This window comes from Mustela nivalis (genome assembly GCF_964662115.1).
Source record: "Mustela nivalis genome assembly, chromosome: 13".
In the NCBI taxonomy this organism is placed as follows: Eukaryota; Metazoa; Chordata; class Mammalia; order Carnivora; family Mustelidae; genus Mustela; species Mustela nivalis.
In genome coordinates, this window is record NC_139032.1 from 11,974,036 (window position 1) to 11,992,280 (window position 18,245).

Consider the following 18,245-nt stretch of genomic DNA (forward strand, 5'->3'; position numbering starts at 1 on the left):
TTTAACTGGTTCCTACGCCAGCTCAGAAGTACCCTGGGTCATTTGCAACCACTTTTTCCAGTTACTGAATCAGTACGTAAATGAATCCTTACATATTTTTGTTCCAATATTTGGATCACACTTGAAAGAAAACTAAGACGACTCTTAATACTCCTTCCTCCCCAATCCTCACATCCCATTCTCTCTTGTTAGTTTGTATTACTTCTGAAGCACATCTTTAGCTGAGAAGTTAAAAAAAAAAAACAAAAACCGCTACCTTAAAAACACATGCCTTCTAATGCCAGTGACGTGAGCGGCTGTGAGAGGCAGTGAGTGGGATTTCAGAAGGGAGAAAATGGTGTTGCAAAGCAGAGCCCTGCAAGGAAAAGAACCTAACAGGAGGGATTTTGATCATTTGTCCTCAATGAAACCTAACTGCAAAAATCCCTTAGAAAATCCGGCAAAATACTGAGAAACTAGGGCGGCAGGGAAGAAGGGGAATCAGTGACTGTATTTGAAGGCTCGAATTGCCCTACGGCTGAGGTTGAGGGACAAAGGCAGAGCTGTCTCTGTGGAAAGTCTCACAATTTCTGCAGTGACCCAGACTCGCTCTAGGGGGTGGGGGAGGGGAAGATCTCTTATTTACTATTTAAAAACCCTCAGGATGTTTCGTGGTACCCGAGCAACAAATATCTTGGCAGAGACTATGCGTTAGATGTGTACACTTCATCTTTCGAGATCCTTCCCCCTATTTAGTTTCCAGGCAATTTTAAGCCAGAAAAAAAATCACACAAAATTGGAAGGCTTGAGGATAAGAGAAATGGCTCTGTTGGGGGCAGATGTGCTTTTGGCTGGACATGGGGCAAATCAGGGAAAGATGTGGTCTTGGTAAAGACCACCTGGTTGGACTGGGGGTAGAGACTGTGCTGCGTCTGTTTCTCTCACTTGGAAGGCTTCGCTCACTCACTCAGATGAAAAACCCTTCAGTAAGTTTGTGTGGAGATGAGAGGAAAGTCTCTCAGAGCCAGCAGAAGGTTTGGGTTTGGGTTTTTTTGTGCCCTTTACTCATTACTAGCTACTTAATAGGTACATTCTCAGCAGCCCCGGGACATTTACTTGGCCTTTCAAGGGAAACAAACTTCTAAGGGAAGTTCTAGACAATGACTCCGTGTGAGGGATCGTACTCTAGTTTTGACCTTACTTGGTAGCCTTCTCGGAGTAGGTCCTTGTGGGCTTTGGTGAGGAATTGCTATGATCTGGTGGGAGGGAAACCCAAGCCCTCGGCTAAGATTAAACATAGCTTCCCTGCCTCTCACTGTTCCCATCTATACACTGGAACCATCCTATATAATAACGATGATCAAATAACAATTCGACTCCATAGAATTGTCACAACAATGAAACGAGCTGCGATGTACAGTAGGCTCAGGTCAGCGCCACACACCTCGTCGTCACTAAAGGTCTGGCACTGCTTTATGATTGTTAATCAGAGGATCTGAGTTTGAACTCCGCCTCTTCCCTAACCGCACCCTCTATGTCTGTAAAATGGGAATAATTCTTGATCCAAACCTCCCGCTGCTTGTCTCCCCTGCCCCCCAACACACACCATCAAGTTAGATGGCAACGTGAAAAAATCTACCGGAAAATATCGAGTCTTAGCAGAATGGAATGCACGTATATGTTTTCGTCTCTGATGCTCTAAGACTTTCTGAGCCATGTTGCCTGTGCTCTGCATAATGTTAGAAGGGACAGTGACGCAAGGCCTCAGGAGCTAGGACATGAATATCCCACCTACGGTTAGTCCAACAACATGGAAACTAGCTGCCCAGACAGTAAGGGGCGTGTGGGAGAAAACAGGCAGTGGCATAAATCCACCCAGCGTGGTGCGAAGCTCTCAACAACAGGACGCGTTCTGCCTTCCGAAAACATTATGTCCAGTGAAAGCATCTAAAACCACAGAGGCGGGAGGTGAAACCACAGCTGCATTGTAAGCAGAGATGTCATCGTTAAAAGGCAACACACACACACACACACACACGCACACGTGTGCGCGCACACACACACACACACACACACACAGCGTCCTGAAATGAGGGGGCTCGCGGGGACAGGACCGCTCTGGCAGCTCATGCAAAACAGAGGTGCTTTCTAATCACAGGAAGCAGTCAAGACAGGCCTCCGACCTTCAGTCGGGAGGGTCCTTACCTTTTTGACATCCCTGACCAAGTGGTACAATGTGTTTGAGGGCCCATGTCTCTGAAAACAATAAAGAAGAATCAAATGGATTTGCGGGTCATGGGCTCTCGTCGGTAAGGCAAGAAGGTTCTGGAAAGGAAGGGTTCTGGCCGGAGGAGGGGCAGTTCTTTAAGATGAACCTTGTTGTAGTTGCTCAGTTGTACCTGTCTTTTCTAAACAAACACGCTGGCAGATTTTTGGATTGTGGTTCCTCGAGAAAAAGCAGTTGAGGGTCTAGGTTCAAGCTTTGTAAAGGAGGTTGTCAACGCTGTGGATGGCTGGGCCAAAACATCATTAAAGAGGCTGGTTTTGAGGCGGGGGTTGGCAGGAGAGACAAAGGGGCCAATTTAGAGCCTTGGAAATACGCTTGGGCACATGCCGATCACAACTTGTTACCCATCGTGAATGAGAAATTGTCCAACACGCGTTGGCAACATTTTCTGTAAATGGCCAAGGAATCACTCTTTTATACTTCATAGGTCATATACTTTTCATGTTCGAATCTGCCATTGTGTAAAAGCAGCCAGAGACAATATGTCAACAAATGAGCCTGCCCATGTATCGATAAATCTTTATCGATAGAATCAGATTTCATAGAATTTTAATACGTCACAAAATATCATTCTTCTACTGATTTTTTTCAATCATTAAAAATGTTTAAAAAACCATTTTTAGCTTACAGACTGTATTTAAAAAAAAAAAAAGGCAGTGGGCTGGATTCGATTCTTTGGTAGCATTTTGCTCACATCTAAAGAAAAAGCCACAGGCTCTTGGCAGGGAAAGAGAGACTAATGTGAAATGACTCGCCATCCCGCCATCTTTCGGGAATAGGAACTCTAGATGGGATACAGGATGCCCAGTTAAATTTAAATTTCAGATAAATGAGAAATGTGTTTTAGTATAAGTATATCCCAAATAGTTCACGGGACACCTCATATTAGAAATTACTCACTATCTACCTGGGATTCAAATTTAACTGGGGATCCTGTATTTTTATTTGCAAAATCTGGTAACCCTATTGGAGACTCTCAAACAGTGATGGCAAATCCTTCAGCAGTGCGGGAACACATTCAGGGATGGAGACGATTCCTGGGTATGGCCTCAACTACCTGCCCATTCACGCGACACACTTCCCAGAATTCTTCTTCCACTGAGGAATGCAGTCTGATATAGGGATTAAACACACAGACTCTGGAGTCAAAATGCCAGCCTCCATCCCCACCTGTGTCCTATTTTATTTTTTATTTATTTTACTGAAAACCCCATTATTCTTTTTTCCCCCTGGCTTTTTTGAGATATAATTGAATAAGACATTGTGTCAGTTGAAGGTATACAATGTGATTTATTTATCACAATAAGGTTAGGTAACACACCTTCGCCTAACACAATTATCATTTCATTGTTGTTGTTATGGTGAGAACATCAAAGCTCTGATCTCATGGCAACTTTCAATTATAATACAATGTGGTGTTGTTAACTATAGTCTCCAAGCTGTACATTAGATCCGTGGAATTCGTTTGTCTTATAGTTGAAAGTTTATATCCTTTGGCTAACATCTCTCATTTTTCCCACCCTTCAGCCCCAAATATTTTGGGACTCCTCCAAAACATACTTTTATATCTGGCTCCCTTTTCAAATATTAGTTGACGAAATATGCATGTGTTTATTGCTTGGCTTTTGACTCTGTGATATGGACAATTTAACATTATTAACACTTGGAATCCATGAACATGGGATATCTTTCCATTTATTTGTGCCTTCTTCAATTTCTTTAATCAATGTCTTACAGTTTTTGCTTTATAGATCTTTTACTTCTTGGTGAAAATTATCTCTAAGTATTTTATAGCTTTTGATGCTATTGTAAATAGGACTGTCTTATTCTCTTTTCAGATTGTTCATTGTTAGTGTATAGACATGCAACTGCTTTTTTGTATGTTGATTTTGTATCTTTAAACTCTACTGGGTTCTTTTATTAGTTCTAACAGTTTTGTTTTTGTTTTTTATTTTTGTTTTTGTTTTTTTGGTCAAGTCTTTAGGATTTTCTGTATACAAAATCATGTTATCAGCAAAGACAATTTTACTTCTTCCTTTCCAAACTGGGTGCCTGTTTTTCCCTGCCTCTCTCTCTATTGAGATAATATGAGTTTGTCTTTCATTCTATTAATGTGATGTGCATTTACTGATTTGCATATATTGAACCATCCTTGCATTTAGGGATGGAATCCCATTTGGTCATGGTGCATGATCATTTTAAGTGCTGGTGAATTTCAATTGCTACTATTTTGTTGAGAATTTGTGCACCTATGTTTATCAGGGATATGGGCCTATAGTTTTATTTTCTTGTAGTGTCCTTATCTTGTTTTAGTGTCAGTATATTGCTGGCCTCCTAAAATAAGTTTGGGAGTGTTGCCTCATCTTCAAGTTTTTTGAAAAATTGGACAAGAATTGGGGTTAATTCTTTAAATATTTGGTAGAATTCACCTGTGAAGCCACCTACTCCTGGGCTTTTCTTTGTCAGGAAGTTTTTGATTACTGATTCCATCTCCTTACTTATTATTGGTCTGTTCAAATTTTACTGTTTCTTCATGATTCAGATTTGATCAGTTGCATGTTTCTAGGGATTTATCCACTTCTCCATGGCTAATTATCGATGTTTTGGTGGGGACAGAAACTGGGATTTCCTATGCGATCATTTCAGTCTATTATTCTTACTGAAAGTCTCACTATGCAGAATCAAGAAAAATCTGCAGAGAAAACAGAAACCTGGAGCCGCTCTGCCAAACTGTTTTCTAGTTCCAGCAGCAAGAAGGAGATAGAGCCAGTGCAGTATCACCTAACACCCTCCGCTGGCTGGGGAGAGGTCAACAAGCTCCATCTCATTAGAGCAGTGGGTGGTAGGACAGAGAAGCAGTGATAAATGAGGGGAAGAATAACCTCGAAGACAGAAGTATTGGTTCAGTACTGGCTTTCTTCTTTCTTAGGAGTTTTGTGACCTTAAATGAACCAATTCACTTCTTAGCCTCAGTTTTCTTATCTATAAAATGGAGGAAAACAATACCTCTCTTTCTTTTAATATTCCAAGTAAAAGTTTATCAACCTTGATCAAGAATTCTTACATATTTAATATTGCTTCTAATGCATCATAGGAATTACTTCCCCAAAATATTAATCAATGCTGGATTGAAAGAGTATATGGGAAATGTAGTAATGTTGTTTATGTAAGCATAAACCACATTATAAGTCTACTGGAGATCCAAAGGGATTTGCCTTTATGGCAAAAGAACAAGCAGCAAAAGCTATTCAGGCAGGTCCAGAACCTTTGGGAAGAAAGTTTTTCTTAATCTTCCTGAATTGTACTCTCCAAGTGTCCTGTACCCTCTTGAAGTTTCCAACCTCTGCTCTTTAACCTTCTTTGGATTTTAGTGCATATCAGCTCAGAGCCAAAGCACTTAGCTCACTGAATACTACAAACAACTTCCCTAAATAGTAGTTTTTCTTTATGATCACTCCTTGGTATTCCTAATTAATGAAGTAGCAAATTATTATAAAATAATGCAAACAATATTTTGTGGTAACTCCAAACAAGAGGTATTTTACATTTTATTCCACTATAGAGGAAAGGGAATGAATCTCATAGCTCTGAGGATAACAAGATGGTGTGGGATAGTTGATCAGTCTCCTATGATGCTTTGAGTTAAATCAATTGCCCTCTGCTGATTGCCTCAAACGCCTTCTGGGCTTACAGCATAAACTGGGTTCTAATTTTCAGAGCCTTGTGGGTTTGTGTAAGAATCTGAGAATGTTAGCTTTTGGTGTGATCCCATAACTTTCTGCTTTGGATGCTGACAACTGAGCAGTTAAAACAAGCGGAATCTTAGTGACTTGGCATTGTTGTCTACAGGTCTAAGGGAGCATCTTTGAAAAATGATCCATGCATTTGGAAGGGAGGGAAGAGACTCACAGGCATGTGGGGGGCAGGAGAAGGCAAAACAAAAAAACACAGAGAAAATAAAAAGTGCCTTAGCTCGGCCCTACCGTATTGTACAATTCCTCTAGTCTGGAGATGGTGAGAAAACGGTGCATGCTTACTCCATTCTCTATGAGTAATTTCACAAAATCCACTCTGTCCAGAACTAGGGCATCCAACATGGCTTGCTCCAAAGACCCCACCTGCAAATCAAGTCACTGAGTTAGTCTGCCCCAGGCTCTAGGGATGCAGTTCCTTGGTGTTCACCTGAACACTTTAGAATGGATGCCTTTGACATCTGGTAAACCTTCAGCACATCCAAGAACATGCGAACAAGACTGTTCCCAGCTCCACTTTTGGCACAGCCATAATCTCTCTTGTGTTGTGGGATCTGTCTTTGCAAACAGAATTCAAACTTTTCTAGTTCCAAAGCTATTTCCTCTCTGACTCTTTTTCTCTTCTGGGTCCCAAGAAGACACAGGATATATAAGAATTTCCCGTGTATTCTCTGACCAAACTTCCTGTAATACTAGTGAAGCACCAAAGTGGCTGCTTTGCTGTCCTGCTTTTCTTCCTGAGGCTCTGAATTAGACCCCTGGCTACCTTGAAAAGAGGGACCCTAGCGAACAGATCAGAAAGTAGGCCTTTCTTTATTTTAATTGTTAGACTACCTTGCTTCTGCCTCACTCATTTCTGCGCAGAGACTTAGCAACTATTCAGGTCCTTGAGTCTGGCTACTCAGGGTTTTATTCAAGGTTTTATTCAAATCATTTCACAAAAACCTCCTGGTGTCCAGATTCCTTGACAAATTTTTCCACGCTAGGAATCTACTAGTGGCACTAAATAAAGACAGGGTCACGGCCAGGCAGCAGCTCTCTGGGGGCAAGACAGGGTTAAAGAAGACCCATCCGTGAGGGTATTGCCGCTCAGTTATTCCAGCATTAAAGTCAGATCTCAGACTGCTGGCTGCCTCCCTGGTATCCAAACACCAACCACCCAATAGCCAATTTTCCAAGTTTTTATTTTTGGTAGTGTCCGTTGAGGGAAACGAACCAAGAACAGTTACATAAAGCTTTGGTTCCCTCTGAGTGGTGCTCGGGAATAGGGAGGACCTGTGCTCAGCCACCAGGACCAGATGGCACCTGCACGCGGGAGCTTGCTAATCCTGCGTCCGGAGGTGTGACCGAGCCATACGCTGTATCACGGGGCGCCGCCGCTGCGGAGTGGCAACCTCATAGACAACCAGAAACCACCTGCTAGTTCCACGCCTTCCGTCATTTTAACGAACTCGTTTTGGCCTTATATGTTTTCTCGGATATATGGAAGAAATGGCATTATTTACAGCTGAAGGTTGCCATCAGAGCCCCCCACCCCCCACCCCCCCGCACCGAGATGGGAACCGTCTGGAACGTTTGCAGTTGTGCTTTGTCGCGTCGTCCACCAGGTGGCAGTGTTTTCCTAAATATGAGAAAGGGGCGGAGCCTGAGGATGGCCGCGAGGGAGGGAACATTTGCATCCTAGAGAACAGGCCGCAGTTTCTCCGAGCTGCTCCCAAGCAAATACCGTTGCCCAAACAAGTGGGCTTTGCAGGGGTGGTGACATATACTCTACCGGCCACTGCTGCCCATAAATAAAGATCTGGCTGCGAGCGATGTCCACTCTGTTCCAGGCTAGAGCTAAGCTCAGCTGGTCGGGGGCCGAGGCATTTGCTCCTGGGCAGACAAGGAAGAGAAAAGGGTGGGAGAGAGAAAGGAACGTTCAGTTATCATACCACGAAGACCCGGAACAGTAGGCTGGACAACAGGGTTGTCATATGAGGCATTCTGGGCATTTGGGGGCAGGATGATTCTTCCCCGTGGGGACTGTCCTGCACATGGTAGGTCACTGAGCAGCATTTCTGCATCCAACCAAGTAGATGCCCATGACCCCTGCACCCCAGTCATGACAATCCAGAATGTCTCCAGACACTGCCAGATGCCTCCAGGGGGCAGGAAAGAGACAAGATCAGCTCACTGAAGACCACTGCTCAACACCCTTGCTAGTCCACGTGTGGCCCATGGAGCTGAAGCCGCAGCACCTGGGCACCTGCTAGAAATGCAGACCCTCAGGGCCCAACCTAGGTCTTTTAAATGAGAATCTATATTTTAACAAGGTCTCAGATGACTCATGCACACATTCAGGTTTGGGAAGCAGTGCTCTGTAACTTGCGTCTCTTTCCGTGGCTGTTCGCTGGTGTGAATGAAGCATTGTTCCGATTGTATGTTGCACAGGGCTACCACGAGTGGGCTAACTTGGCCACTCTACTGAAATAAAGTTAAAATCTTTTAAGAGAAAGGCAAACAAGCAGCTTAGGTTTTCTTTGATTGGTGGGTAGAAGCCACTGAAATAAACCTTCAGTTTCCCATTATTCTCCAGACTCTGTGGCTAGATGGGTGCCGTCCACCAGTGGCTATTTAAATCTAAGTTCATTCAAATTAAAACAAAACTTTTAATGCTTCAGTCACACTAGCCACTTTTCAAATGCTCCAGGAGCCAGATGTGGCTGGTGGTCTTTGGATTGGAGAGTGCAGATTCAAAATAGCTCCACCATCCCCGAAAGTTCTGCTGGAACAGGGCTGGTCTAGATCAATGCAGCTGCCAAGCAGCTGGGTGTGAGTCTGCGAAAAGCAGGTGGGAGAACCCTGGGCTACAGTCAGCGGCCCCGCGTCTGCCATTTTACAGCTGTGTGACTTTGGTCCTCTCTGCACCACTGTTCTATCACCTTGTGAAAGGGGATAATAAGAATGATCCTATTTACTGGCTGGGATGGGGGACTGGAATGCGATCATACACATGAATTCACATGTGAGCAGGGTTTTTGCAGTTAACAGCCTTGGTACCCTGACCAGGACCCTTCCCTAAATATGTGTCTGACATCATGCTGCCAGTGGTCCCATCAGCAGGGGCACAGGGTTCAGAGACCGCACTCTTGCCTCAGAGGTTTTGGACATCTGCTACGTGCTAGACAACATATTAGGCACTTGCACATGCTATTGTAGGTAATGTCCCAAATAATCCTGGGAAATGGGTCTTCTGGTCTCTGTTTGACAGATGAAGATACTGAGGTTCAGAGAGGTTAAAAAGCAAATAGCTACTAACAGAAGGTGAACAGAAAAAGCACTTATCATGCCAGAGGTGAGATTGGGCCCCAGTGAGTTTTCCTTTGTTTTACTCCTGGTGATTCTGATGAGGGAAGGAGGGCTTGCAAATGTTAGTATGACCCATTTTTCTGGATTCTTCAGCAGTGGAGGCTCGAAGCAATGAGCTGCAGATAGGGTTGCTGGTGATGAAACAGGGGTTCTCAAAGTCTGCTGCCCATTAGAATCATGGGGGAAGCTTTTAAAATATCCCTATGCCCAGGCTGCACCCCCAAAACAACCACATCCCCTTGCTTGGGCTGGGAGCCAGGCTCTGATAGTTTCAAACATCTCCAGGCGTTTTCAACGTGCCCCTGAGCTTGGGAACCAGTGCGCTGCGTGATTCTGTCTGCTGCCTCCCCTCGGCTCTTCCCTCCTCTTCATTTTGAGATAGTGAAGTTAAGAATCGGGTGAGCAAAATGTTCTCTAGACAGCACGTCTCAAATTTGAGCACAGGAATAACCTAGAGAGATGGGCCCTACCTCCTGAGCATCAGATTTAGTGGGTCCCCGTGGACCGAGTCTCTGCATTTCTGGTCTCCCAGGCGGTGCAGGTAAAAGGAGAATCCGAGACCTTCATTTGAATAACAAAGACCCTAGAGCCTGGTGGGCCACTTAGTCTTCCCAGGGCAAAGGGTGTTTTGATTCCGGTGTCTACACATGAATGGGTTCGGTATAAACCACATACTTGTAGTAAATTAATGTTTGGGATGATGAGCATTAATTCAGTTTCCACAGGGATTTTTCGATTAAAAATTATTTATCACCTCAAGTGATAACATCAGAAACTGCAAACTAACACCCAGAGTAACTGGTGGAAACAAGTGATAAGTAGAAACGCGTCGAAGTGTACCGTGATCACTTGAGAGGAAAGAAAGTGCAGGCTCACTGCGCATGCGTCTGGAAAGGTAGCACTTAATCCTTTGCTCCCTTGGTCCTTGCGGACCTGCTGTAATGGTCTAATCATTCCCTTTCCATTTGTATGCCACACATTTGTATGTCACCCTGTCAACGGTAGCAGCACAAGTCTGAACAAGAACCCAGGAGGAAGCAGCTCTTGGGGTCAATGTGAGCTACCTGAATGTAATCACTTAAGTGTCAAGGAAAATCACAAAGCCAATGAGTCTTGACTTCTCAAAAATTGAAAATACATCACTCCAAAGAGATCCTGGGTGACAGTCTGGATCCGAGGTTCTCAACTTGGGTGACCAACCATCCCAGCTGCCCAGGAGTCAGGCTGTTAGCACTGAAATTTACACATCCTTGGAGACCTGCCAGTACTGGTCAGCCTATGCCGCACGGTAGCTACACGCTGGAATTGCCCGGAGACCTTGACGTAGACGCATGCTTGGGAGCCCTCCCAGAGATTCTGGTTTCATTGGTCCTGGGCACTGCAGTTTTTAAAAGCTCCCCAAGAACTTTTAAGAACAAGAGGTCCTCAACCTTGTCTTGACATTAGAATCATGGAGACAGGGGGAAGAACCTTGAGTCTAGATGGTATATATTCATTCACTTACTCCCCTGGTTATTCACTTATTTCCACATTAAACAAATCCAGATTTCATGCCTTCTCTTAGGGCAGGCACTATGCCCGTCTGAGGACCAAGGCGAGGAAGGCAGAGTCCATTGTCTGGAGAGCTTCCATTCTAGAGGAAGAGCTAGGTCTGTAAGTAACTGCATCATCTCGGGCAGTCATTCATTTATCTGCTTGACAGACACTGAATACCGTCTATGGCAGGAACTATTTGAACGTTGACCATCCATCCAATGGGGAGGAAGGCCGCTAAGGTCACTCTGCACAGGGCTTACTACTTACTTCTACCCATGGAGGGGGCAGAGCTCAGAAACTAAAGGAATAAACAAACAGAGGAACTGTGTACTTTCTGATCGTGTAAGTGCTGTGAAGGAGCAGAGTCATTGCCGGGAGATGTGGGACCTGTGTCTGGGGACACTTTGAGTCACTCCAAGTCAGTGTGGCAACACCACCCTGGCTCTCCGGTCTCACATGAAGCCCTTGGATAACCTCATGGATACAAGTGTGGGTGTCCTTTGGGGCATCTGGTTGGCCCTGGGAGGGAAAGAGAGGGTTAGATAAAGGCCCCGCAGTATTGAAATGGGGCTAGGGATCCAAGAGGATCCTGGTCTGGGCTAAGGATACACCATCCGTATGACACTGTGGCCTTGGCTGATGCCAGACCCCAGCTGGGCATGGAGAAGGCCTTTTAAAGTGCTGGCTTCATGGTCGTTCTGTTGATGGCCCAGATGGGAATGGAGTTGTTCTGTTAGGATGAATGGACAGGAGACCTCCCTGAGAGTGACTGGGATCTAAATGATGAGAAAAAGCCATCATGTGAAGAAGTGTGTGGGGTGTGGGAGTGGGGGGAACATTCTAGAAAGAGGGAACATCGGATACAAAGCCCCTGATGTGGGAATGAATGCAAGTCGGTATAAGACATTTTAAAAAAAAATAAATAAGAGTTTTAGTATTTTCTCTTTCTGCAGGAGGTCAGGGAAACTTTAAGTGCATAGATAATGGTTTTCAGGGAAGGATTACTTCACTAGACAAATGAGACGAAGAAGGGCATTGTAGCCAAAAGGAACAGCCCAACCAAGGATTGGGAGAGTTAAATACCTGCGAGTTTGGGAAATTCATGGGAAGACACTGAGGGAGCGTTAGAAGCAAAGATGAAACCAAAATGGAAGAATTTGTACATGACATTGGAGGAGTTTCCCTTTATTCTGAAGATGCTGGGAAACCGCCGGAAGACCTCCTTTCAGAAATAATGCAGTCACATGCATGTCTTGGAAAAAATCCCTTTGGCAGCTGTGTGGTGGGTAGACTGGAAGGGACACTGGACTGGAGCAATAAGGAACGTTTTGCTGTATTGTAGGAAAGGGGCCATGACTGGCAGGAGCAGCTGGGGTGGAGGGATCTTTAGAAAGCACAATTGATAGCTTTGGGTAAGAGATTTAAAGGAGGGCACAAGAGAAGTCAGAAGTGGTCTCCTAACCCTAGCTTGGGAGCCCAGGTACATAATAACCAACTGAGATTGGCAATGCAAGATAAAAACAGGCTTTGGGGGGGACAGCAAAATGGCGTCCTTGAACATACTGAGCCTAAAAATGCCTGAGGTATATCCATCTGGGTGGGAATGACCAGAGGCCATTGGATATGGAGATGCGGGGCAGAGAAAGGGTGAGCGTGGAGACAGAGATGTGGAAAACATTAGCATGAAGGTGAGAGGGAGAGAGCAGAGAACGGATCACCGGAGAATGGATCACCGGAGAACGGATCACCAGAGAATGGATCACTGGAGAATGGATCACGGGATACCACCGACATTTAATAGCTGTGAAGGTAAGGCAAGTCCTTAGAAAGCAGTCACACACGAACACATACAGAAAACAGGGAGATGGGAAGAGAACCTGGAGATCAGGGTGCCCTAACCTTTGGGAAGAGAGACTTTTCAGAAAGAGGGGCTGGTCATTAGGTCAAAAGCTGCAATGAGGGCAAGTAAAAAAGGTAGGCTTTCCTTCTTCTTCTTCTTTCTTCTTCTTTCTTCTTCTTCTTCTTCTTCTTCTTCTTCTTCTTCTTCTTCTTCTTCTTCTTCTCCTTCTCCTTCTCCTTCTCCTTCTCCTTCTTCTTCTCCTTCTTCTTCTCCTTCTTCTTCTTCAAGATTATTTATTTTAGAAAGAGAGAGAGCTGGAGTGAGGTGGGGGGAAGGGGCAGATGGAGAGGGAGGGACAGAATCTCAAGCAGGTTCCACATCTAGCACAGAGCCCTGGGTGCTGGGGCTAGATCCCAGGACCCCAAGATCATGACCTGAGCCAAAATCAAGAGTTGGATGCTTAACCAACTGTGCCATCCAGGTGCCCCAATCACTTTCCTTCATTACAACTCTTTATATTACAAGGGGCCAGGTTATGAATCTATTAGTTTATTACTTGCTTCCTTCTCTGAAGTGTAAACCTCAAGGGGGTAAGGCGTTGTCCACTTTACTCACTGTTGTATTCTGAGAGTTCAGAACAGTGCTTGGCACATCATGGGTGCTCAATAACCATTTGGTGAATGAATGAATGAACCTCGAAGTGTGCGCTGGATTTGGCAATTAAGAAGTCTGGCCATGTTAGTGTGTGCACCTTTAGAAGAGTGTGAGAACAGCAGCATATCTGCAATCTCTTCCCTCAAGAAAAATGCAGTCTAATAAGAATGGAGGTGGTGGGACGCCTGGGTGGCTCAGTCGGTTGAGCATCTGCCTTAGGCTCGGTCACGATCCCAGGGTCTTGGGATCAAGCCTCTCACTGGGTTCCTTGCCCACTAGGGAGCCTGCCTCTCCCTCTGCCTGCTGTTCCCTCTGCTTGTGCTCTCTCTGTCAAATAAATAAATAAAATCTTAAAAAAAAAAAATAAAGAATGGAGATGGGATGGGATAGAGGGAGAGCTAGGACAAGTCTACAAATCACTCTGTCAAAGAACAAAGTGGTTAAGTGCTATAGAAGTGACATGCGTAAGCCCAGAAGTCTTCCTTGTCAGCTGTGTCACTTTGAGGAGGAAAGAAGACTTTGATTCTAGCAGGGAAGGATGGTGGAGATTTGAACACATGGACTGTGTGGTAAGCTGAATGATGCCTCTGCCCCTCAAAGTTGTGCGTGTCCCAATCCCAGGAAGCAGGGAAGATGTTCCTTCATATGGCGGAGGGACTTTGTAAATGCAATTAAATTAAGAATTTTGAGACGAGGAGGTTATACTGGCTTATCTGGTGAGCTCAATGTGATGTAATTACAAGGGTCCTTATGACAAGGGATTCAAAGCCGTCCTAGGACATGTGAAGATGAAGGCATCGGTTGGACCAAGACAAGCAAAGAGCCACAAGTCAAGGATTGCGAACAGCCTCCGACAGCTGAAAAAGACAAAGAAGCGATTCTCCCCTGAAGCTTTCAGAAGGAACATAACCCTGCTGATACCTTAATTTTAGACTTCAAGCCTCCAAAATTATAAGAGAATGGATTTTTTTGTTTTAAGGTACTAAGTTTGAGGGAATTTGTTATAAGAGAAGAAAACACTATTAGCCATTAACAATACTATTGAAGGTAAAACATCAAGATAAGGCAAAATGGAGTTGAGAAAGCAGGAGTATTTTACGTTGGCTGTAGCGCAGAGCAGAATCCTCAAACTTTAATGTGCATATGACTCACCTGGGAATCTTGCTTAAATGGCGACTCTGATTCAGTTGGTCTGGGGAGGGACTCCTAATCCTATCTCTTTAGGCAACACTCATTACTTCCATGAGCAATGATTGATCTTCTGCCTATACTCTTTCTCCCTTTTCTCTCCTCTCCCTTTCGATTTTAGAATATACCATTATATTTTTAGTGTTTTACTGGGTTTTGGTAAATATGCTTACATTTCCATTACTAATATTTGAATTGTCCATCTTAAATTATATTCCTATTTTAGGAGGCAGAATGTGTAGATGTTATAAAGATTCGAAGAGCCTACCCCACCTCTACCTCCATCCTTCCTCCTCTTAATTTCTTTTTGTTGTTGTGTTATTTCTACCTTGGAAGGCAGGAAATACTTAAATTCCTTCCTGTTACTCAAAGTCCCATTTTTGTTTTTATCTTAGTTCTGTTAGATTCTAGCATCAATGCTTACAATTGGTAATTTTGCCAGAATGTACCCAAGCGTCTCTTGGTCAGTAGGCTGCATCTTCTCTAGTAAGTTTTCTGAGGGGAAATCGTGGGAACAATATTGTTTGAGTTCTAGAATGTTCTAAACTGCTTTTTTTTTTTTTAAGTAGTCTTCAGAGTTGAATGACATTGGCTCAATTTAAAATCTGCTCTATTATCTCCTGGCGTTGACTGTTACTGTAAGAAGGTTTGTAGCCAACCTGATTTTTTAATCTCATGAAAGACTTGCTCATTTTGCATGGGGGCCCAAAGGAGTCTCTATTTTTCTTGGAGGTCCAGTAACTTCATTAGGAATTTTCTAGGTGTTGAGGATTCTGAATCAGTTTAACCTGCACAGGTGGCCCTTTCAATATGTAGATCGAAGTTTCAAAATGTGTTTGATGATAAAATTCTTAAATTGTGTGTTCTGATCTGTTACTTTGTCTTCTTCTTTGGAGACACCAGTTCTGCTTATGTTGGATCTCCATTTTCAGTCTTCTATAATTTCTCCTTAATCCTAATGAACTCCTTATTTCCTTTTCATTTCATTTCTGTCCACTTTCCTCATTTCTATCCTCTGTGTCCCGCACTAAGTTTTTCATCATGCATATCTGACCTTGCACCCGGTCTCAGGTCTGTAATTTTGTGCCGACTTCACTTCCCCCTCAATTTCATTCCTGAGCACTACGCACATTTCATCCCCTCCTGTTGCCTCACCTACTCTTACCTGGATTTTGGCATTCCGACTTGGAAGTATTACTTCATGGATAAAGTGCTTCACTGAGATTTAATTATTTTAAAAGTTCACGGTAAAATATTTATTTATAATGTTCATCTGTTCTATGGAAACATTTTTATAGAGTATTCTTCTGTGCACACATTTTGCCCTTTTGTTATTTTTTTTTAGAATGTATCTATATGCTAATTGCTTTTTTATTATTTATCATCTAGTGAGCTGGGTTATAATGGGCCCAGGGTAGCATTCCAGGCTAGTTATTATTCATGACTGGAAGGCTTTCATCTCAGCTCCCACAAAGATAACCTCCTTGCTGCAAGTAGGACTTCTCTGCATAATTCTATGTGCGGCTTACTGCCTCTATTTCTAGGTATAAATTTGAGGTCAGGGGTCGCCACAGAACTCACTCTTGGTCTCGCGCATGCTGTTCCAGGCAAAGGAGAGAACATTGCACCTTAGGCCATCCTGGCATCTAGGAATTTCATTTCAGGGCTTTCTGAGGATTGCCGCTGCTAGCTCCTCTCTCCTCAGCTTTTACTCTTTCCTCCCACAGAGCTCTTGCATTTACATATATTTTGGAATATTTCCCAGTGTTGACCAAAAATAGTTTGCCTGCTTTTTCTCTTCCTTTCCATTATTACTTTTTGAAGCTTTCTAGAGAAGAAACTGATGAATTTGTGTTGCCATGCTTGCCCTGGGCATCCTGAAGGATTCTGTAGGTAGGAGAGTGTTTGTGATCAGATCTTTTCATTAGTAGTGTTCCTCTAATTGAAATACTGAGAATGCAGAGGGGTATGTCAGTAAGAAGCAGGAAGATCCAGTAAGAAGTCACTGCAGTTAACCAGATCAAATGTCCTGAAGGGTCTAATGGCGCTGAACCAGGAGGGAAAAGAAAGGATAGATGTATGAGATATTGTGGTGGCAAAAATGCCCCAAATTAGTAAGAATTTGCTTGAACAAAGGGAAGAAAACTGTGATGGAGGTTTTGAGCCTGGAGAATTCTGCAGATAGGGGCTGTATGAACATAACTAGGAAAATCAGGTAGAAATCAACTTTTGGGAGAAAGATGATTTGTTTTTGTTTTTTAATATATGTTTATTTACTTATTTTTTTAAAAGATTTTATTTCTTGATTTGATGGATAGAGAGAGCGAGAGAGGGAACACAAGTAGGGGGAAGAGCAGAGGGAGATGTAGGCTCCCCGCTGAGCAGGGAGCCCGATGCGGGGCTCAATCCCAGGACCCTGGGATCATGGCCTGAGCTGAAGGCAGATGCTTAATGACTGAGCCACGCAGGTACCCCTAATATATGTATATTTAAAGACAATTAATTTGATTGAATTTGGGGTGGGGAGTGACACCAAGGGGAGTTGTCAGTAGGCAATTAGAAGAGGGGGCATGGAGGGAAGCTGGAGCTGGGCATGTCACTGGAGGTCGTCCATGCAGACATGACAGTAAAGACATGGTATTTTATAATTTTGACAGAAGGCAGAGGGGAGAAGTAAGAATGTCTGACAAAGGAGACAAGGAGCCATTAGAAATGTAGAGCACTCAGTGCTCTGAGGAAAGATAAAAATAAATACGATTACCATGCTTTATCGAAAGTCAGTCACATACTAGGCATTTTACATTTATTATCTCATTTAATACAAAACCCTGTACAGTGAATGTCTTTATCTCTACTCAGCAAACAGAGGCTTGGAGACATGGAGTAATGTGTAGAACCAGGCTGGAAACTGAAGCCTTCTCTCAGGCTAGAAAAGAGTCACAGAGAGCAGGAGATAAAGTTGGGGGTGCCTGGGTGGCTCAGTTGGTTGGGCGTCTGCCTTCAGTTCGGGTTGGGATCCCAGGGTCCTGGGATCGAGTCCCCGCGTCTGGCTCCCGGCTCCGTGGAGACCCTGCTTCTCCCACTCCCTGTGCCCCTACCCACCGCTTGTGTTCTCACTCGCTCACTTGCTCTCGTTCTATCTCAAACAAACAAATAAAAATCTTTTAAAAATAGGAGATAAAGTCAACACTGTCAAAAGCTGCTGAACGTTCAGGAATAATTATCATCATGGGGGTCAGAAGAGCACTTGGGGGTCCAGGCGTCCTGAAGCTGTGTGAGAAGAGCGGATGGGCGAGAATGCAGAAGACAGAAGTTTACAGACTGAGCCAGTGAGCCCAGAAGAGAGAGCAGGTGGGCGGGAAGGACAGTTGGTGGGAAAGCAGATCACCTTTCAGAGCTAGATGGTTAAGAGGGGAAAACTAAGACGCTTCCTGGAGGGACTTGGTGGAGAGGGGACAAGGTCTCTGTAGGTGACAGGGAGCCTGTGCTGAGAGCAGAGACGCAACAGCAGTGGGCGAGGGAGGAAGTACAAGTCCATGGTGGGTCAGAACCCACAGCCTCAGGGCTGGAGACCAGCTGGCCAGCAAAGAGGAGACGGAAGGCTGAGAGGAGAAACTAATATTCCTTGAGGGGGAAAGAGAGCTTCGATGCAGCTCAA

The 18,245-nt window shown here is 44.2% G+C and overlaps 1 protein-coding gene across 19 annotated transcripts in view; it reads right to left on the reverse strand.

Moving 5' to 3' along the window:
- The window catches only part of TRPM3 (transient receptor potential cation channel subfamily M member 3), a gene marked incomplete at its 3' end in the record, with an annotated part of 782,399 nt that overhangs the window by 90,315 nt on the left and 673,839 nt on the right, over positions 1 to 18,245 (reverse strand). For all 19 annotated transcript variants that reach the window (XM_082696689.1, XM_082696696.1, XM_082696693.1 and 16 more), the window contains 3 exons: positions 7,793 to 7,893; positions 6,250 to 6,384; positions 2,185 to 2,235 (listed from right to left, as the gene is read on the reverse strand). In XM_082696689.1, the coding sequence (XP_082552815.1) occupies positions 2,185 to 2,235; positions 6,250 to 6,384; positions 7,793 to 7,893 (287 nt within the window). The remainder of the gene's footprint in view (positions 1 to 2,184; positions 2,236 to 6,249; positions 6,385 to 7,792; positions 7,894 to 18,245) is intronic.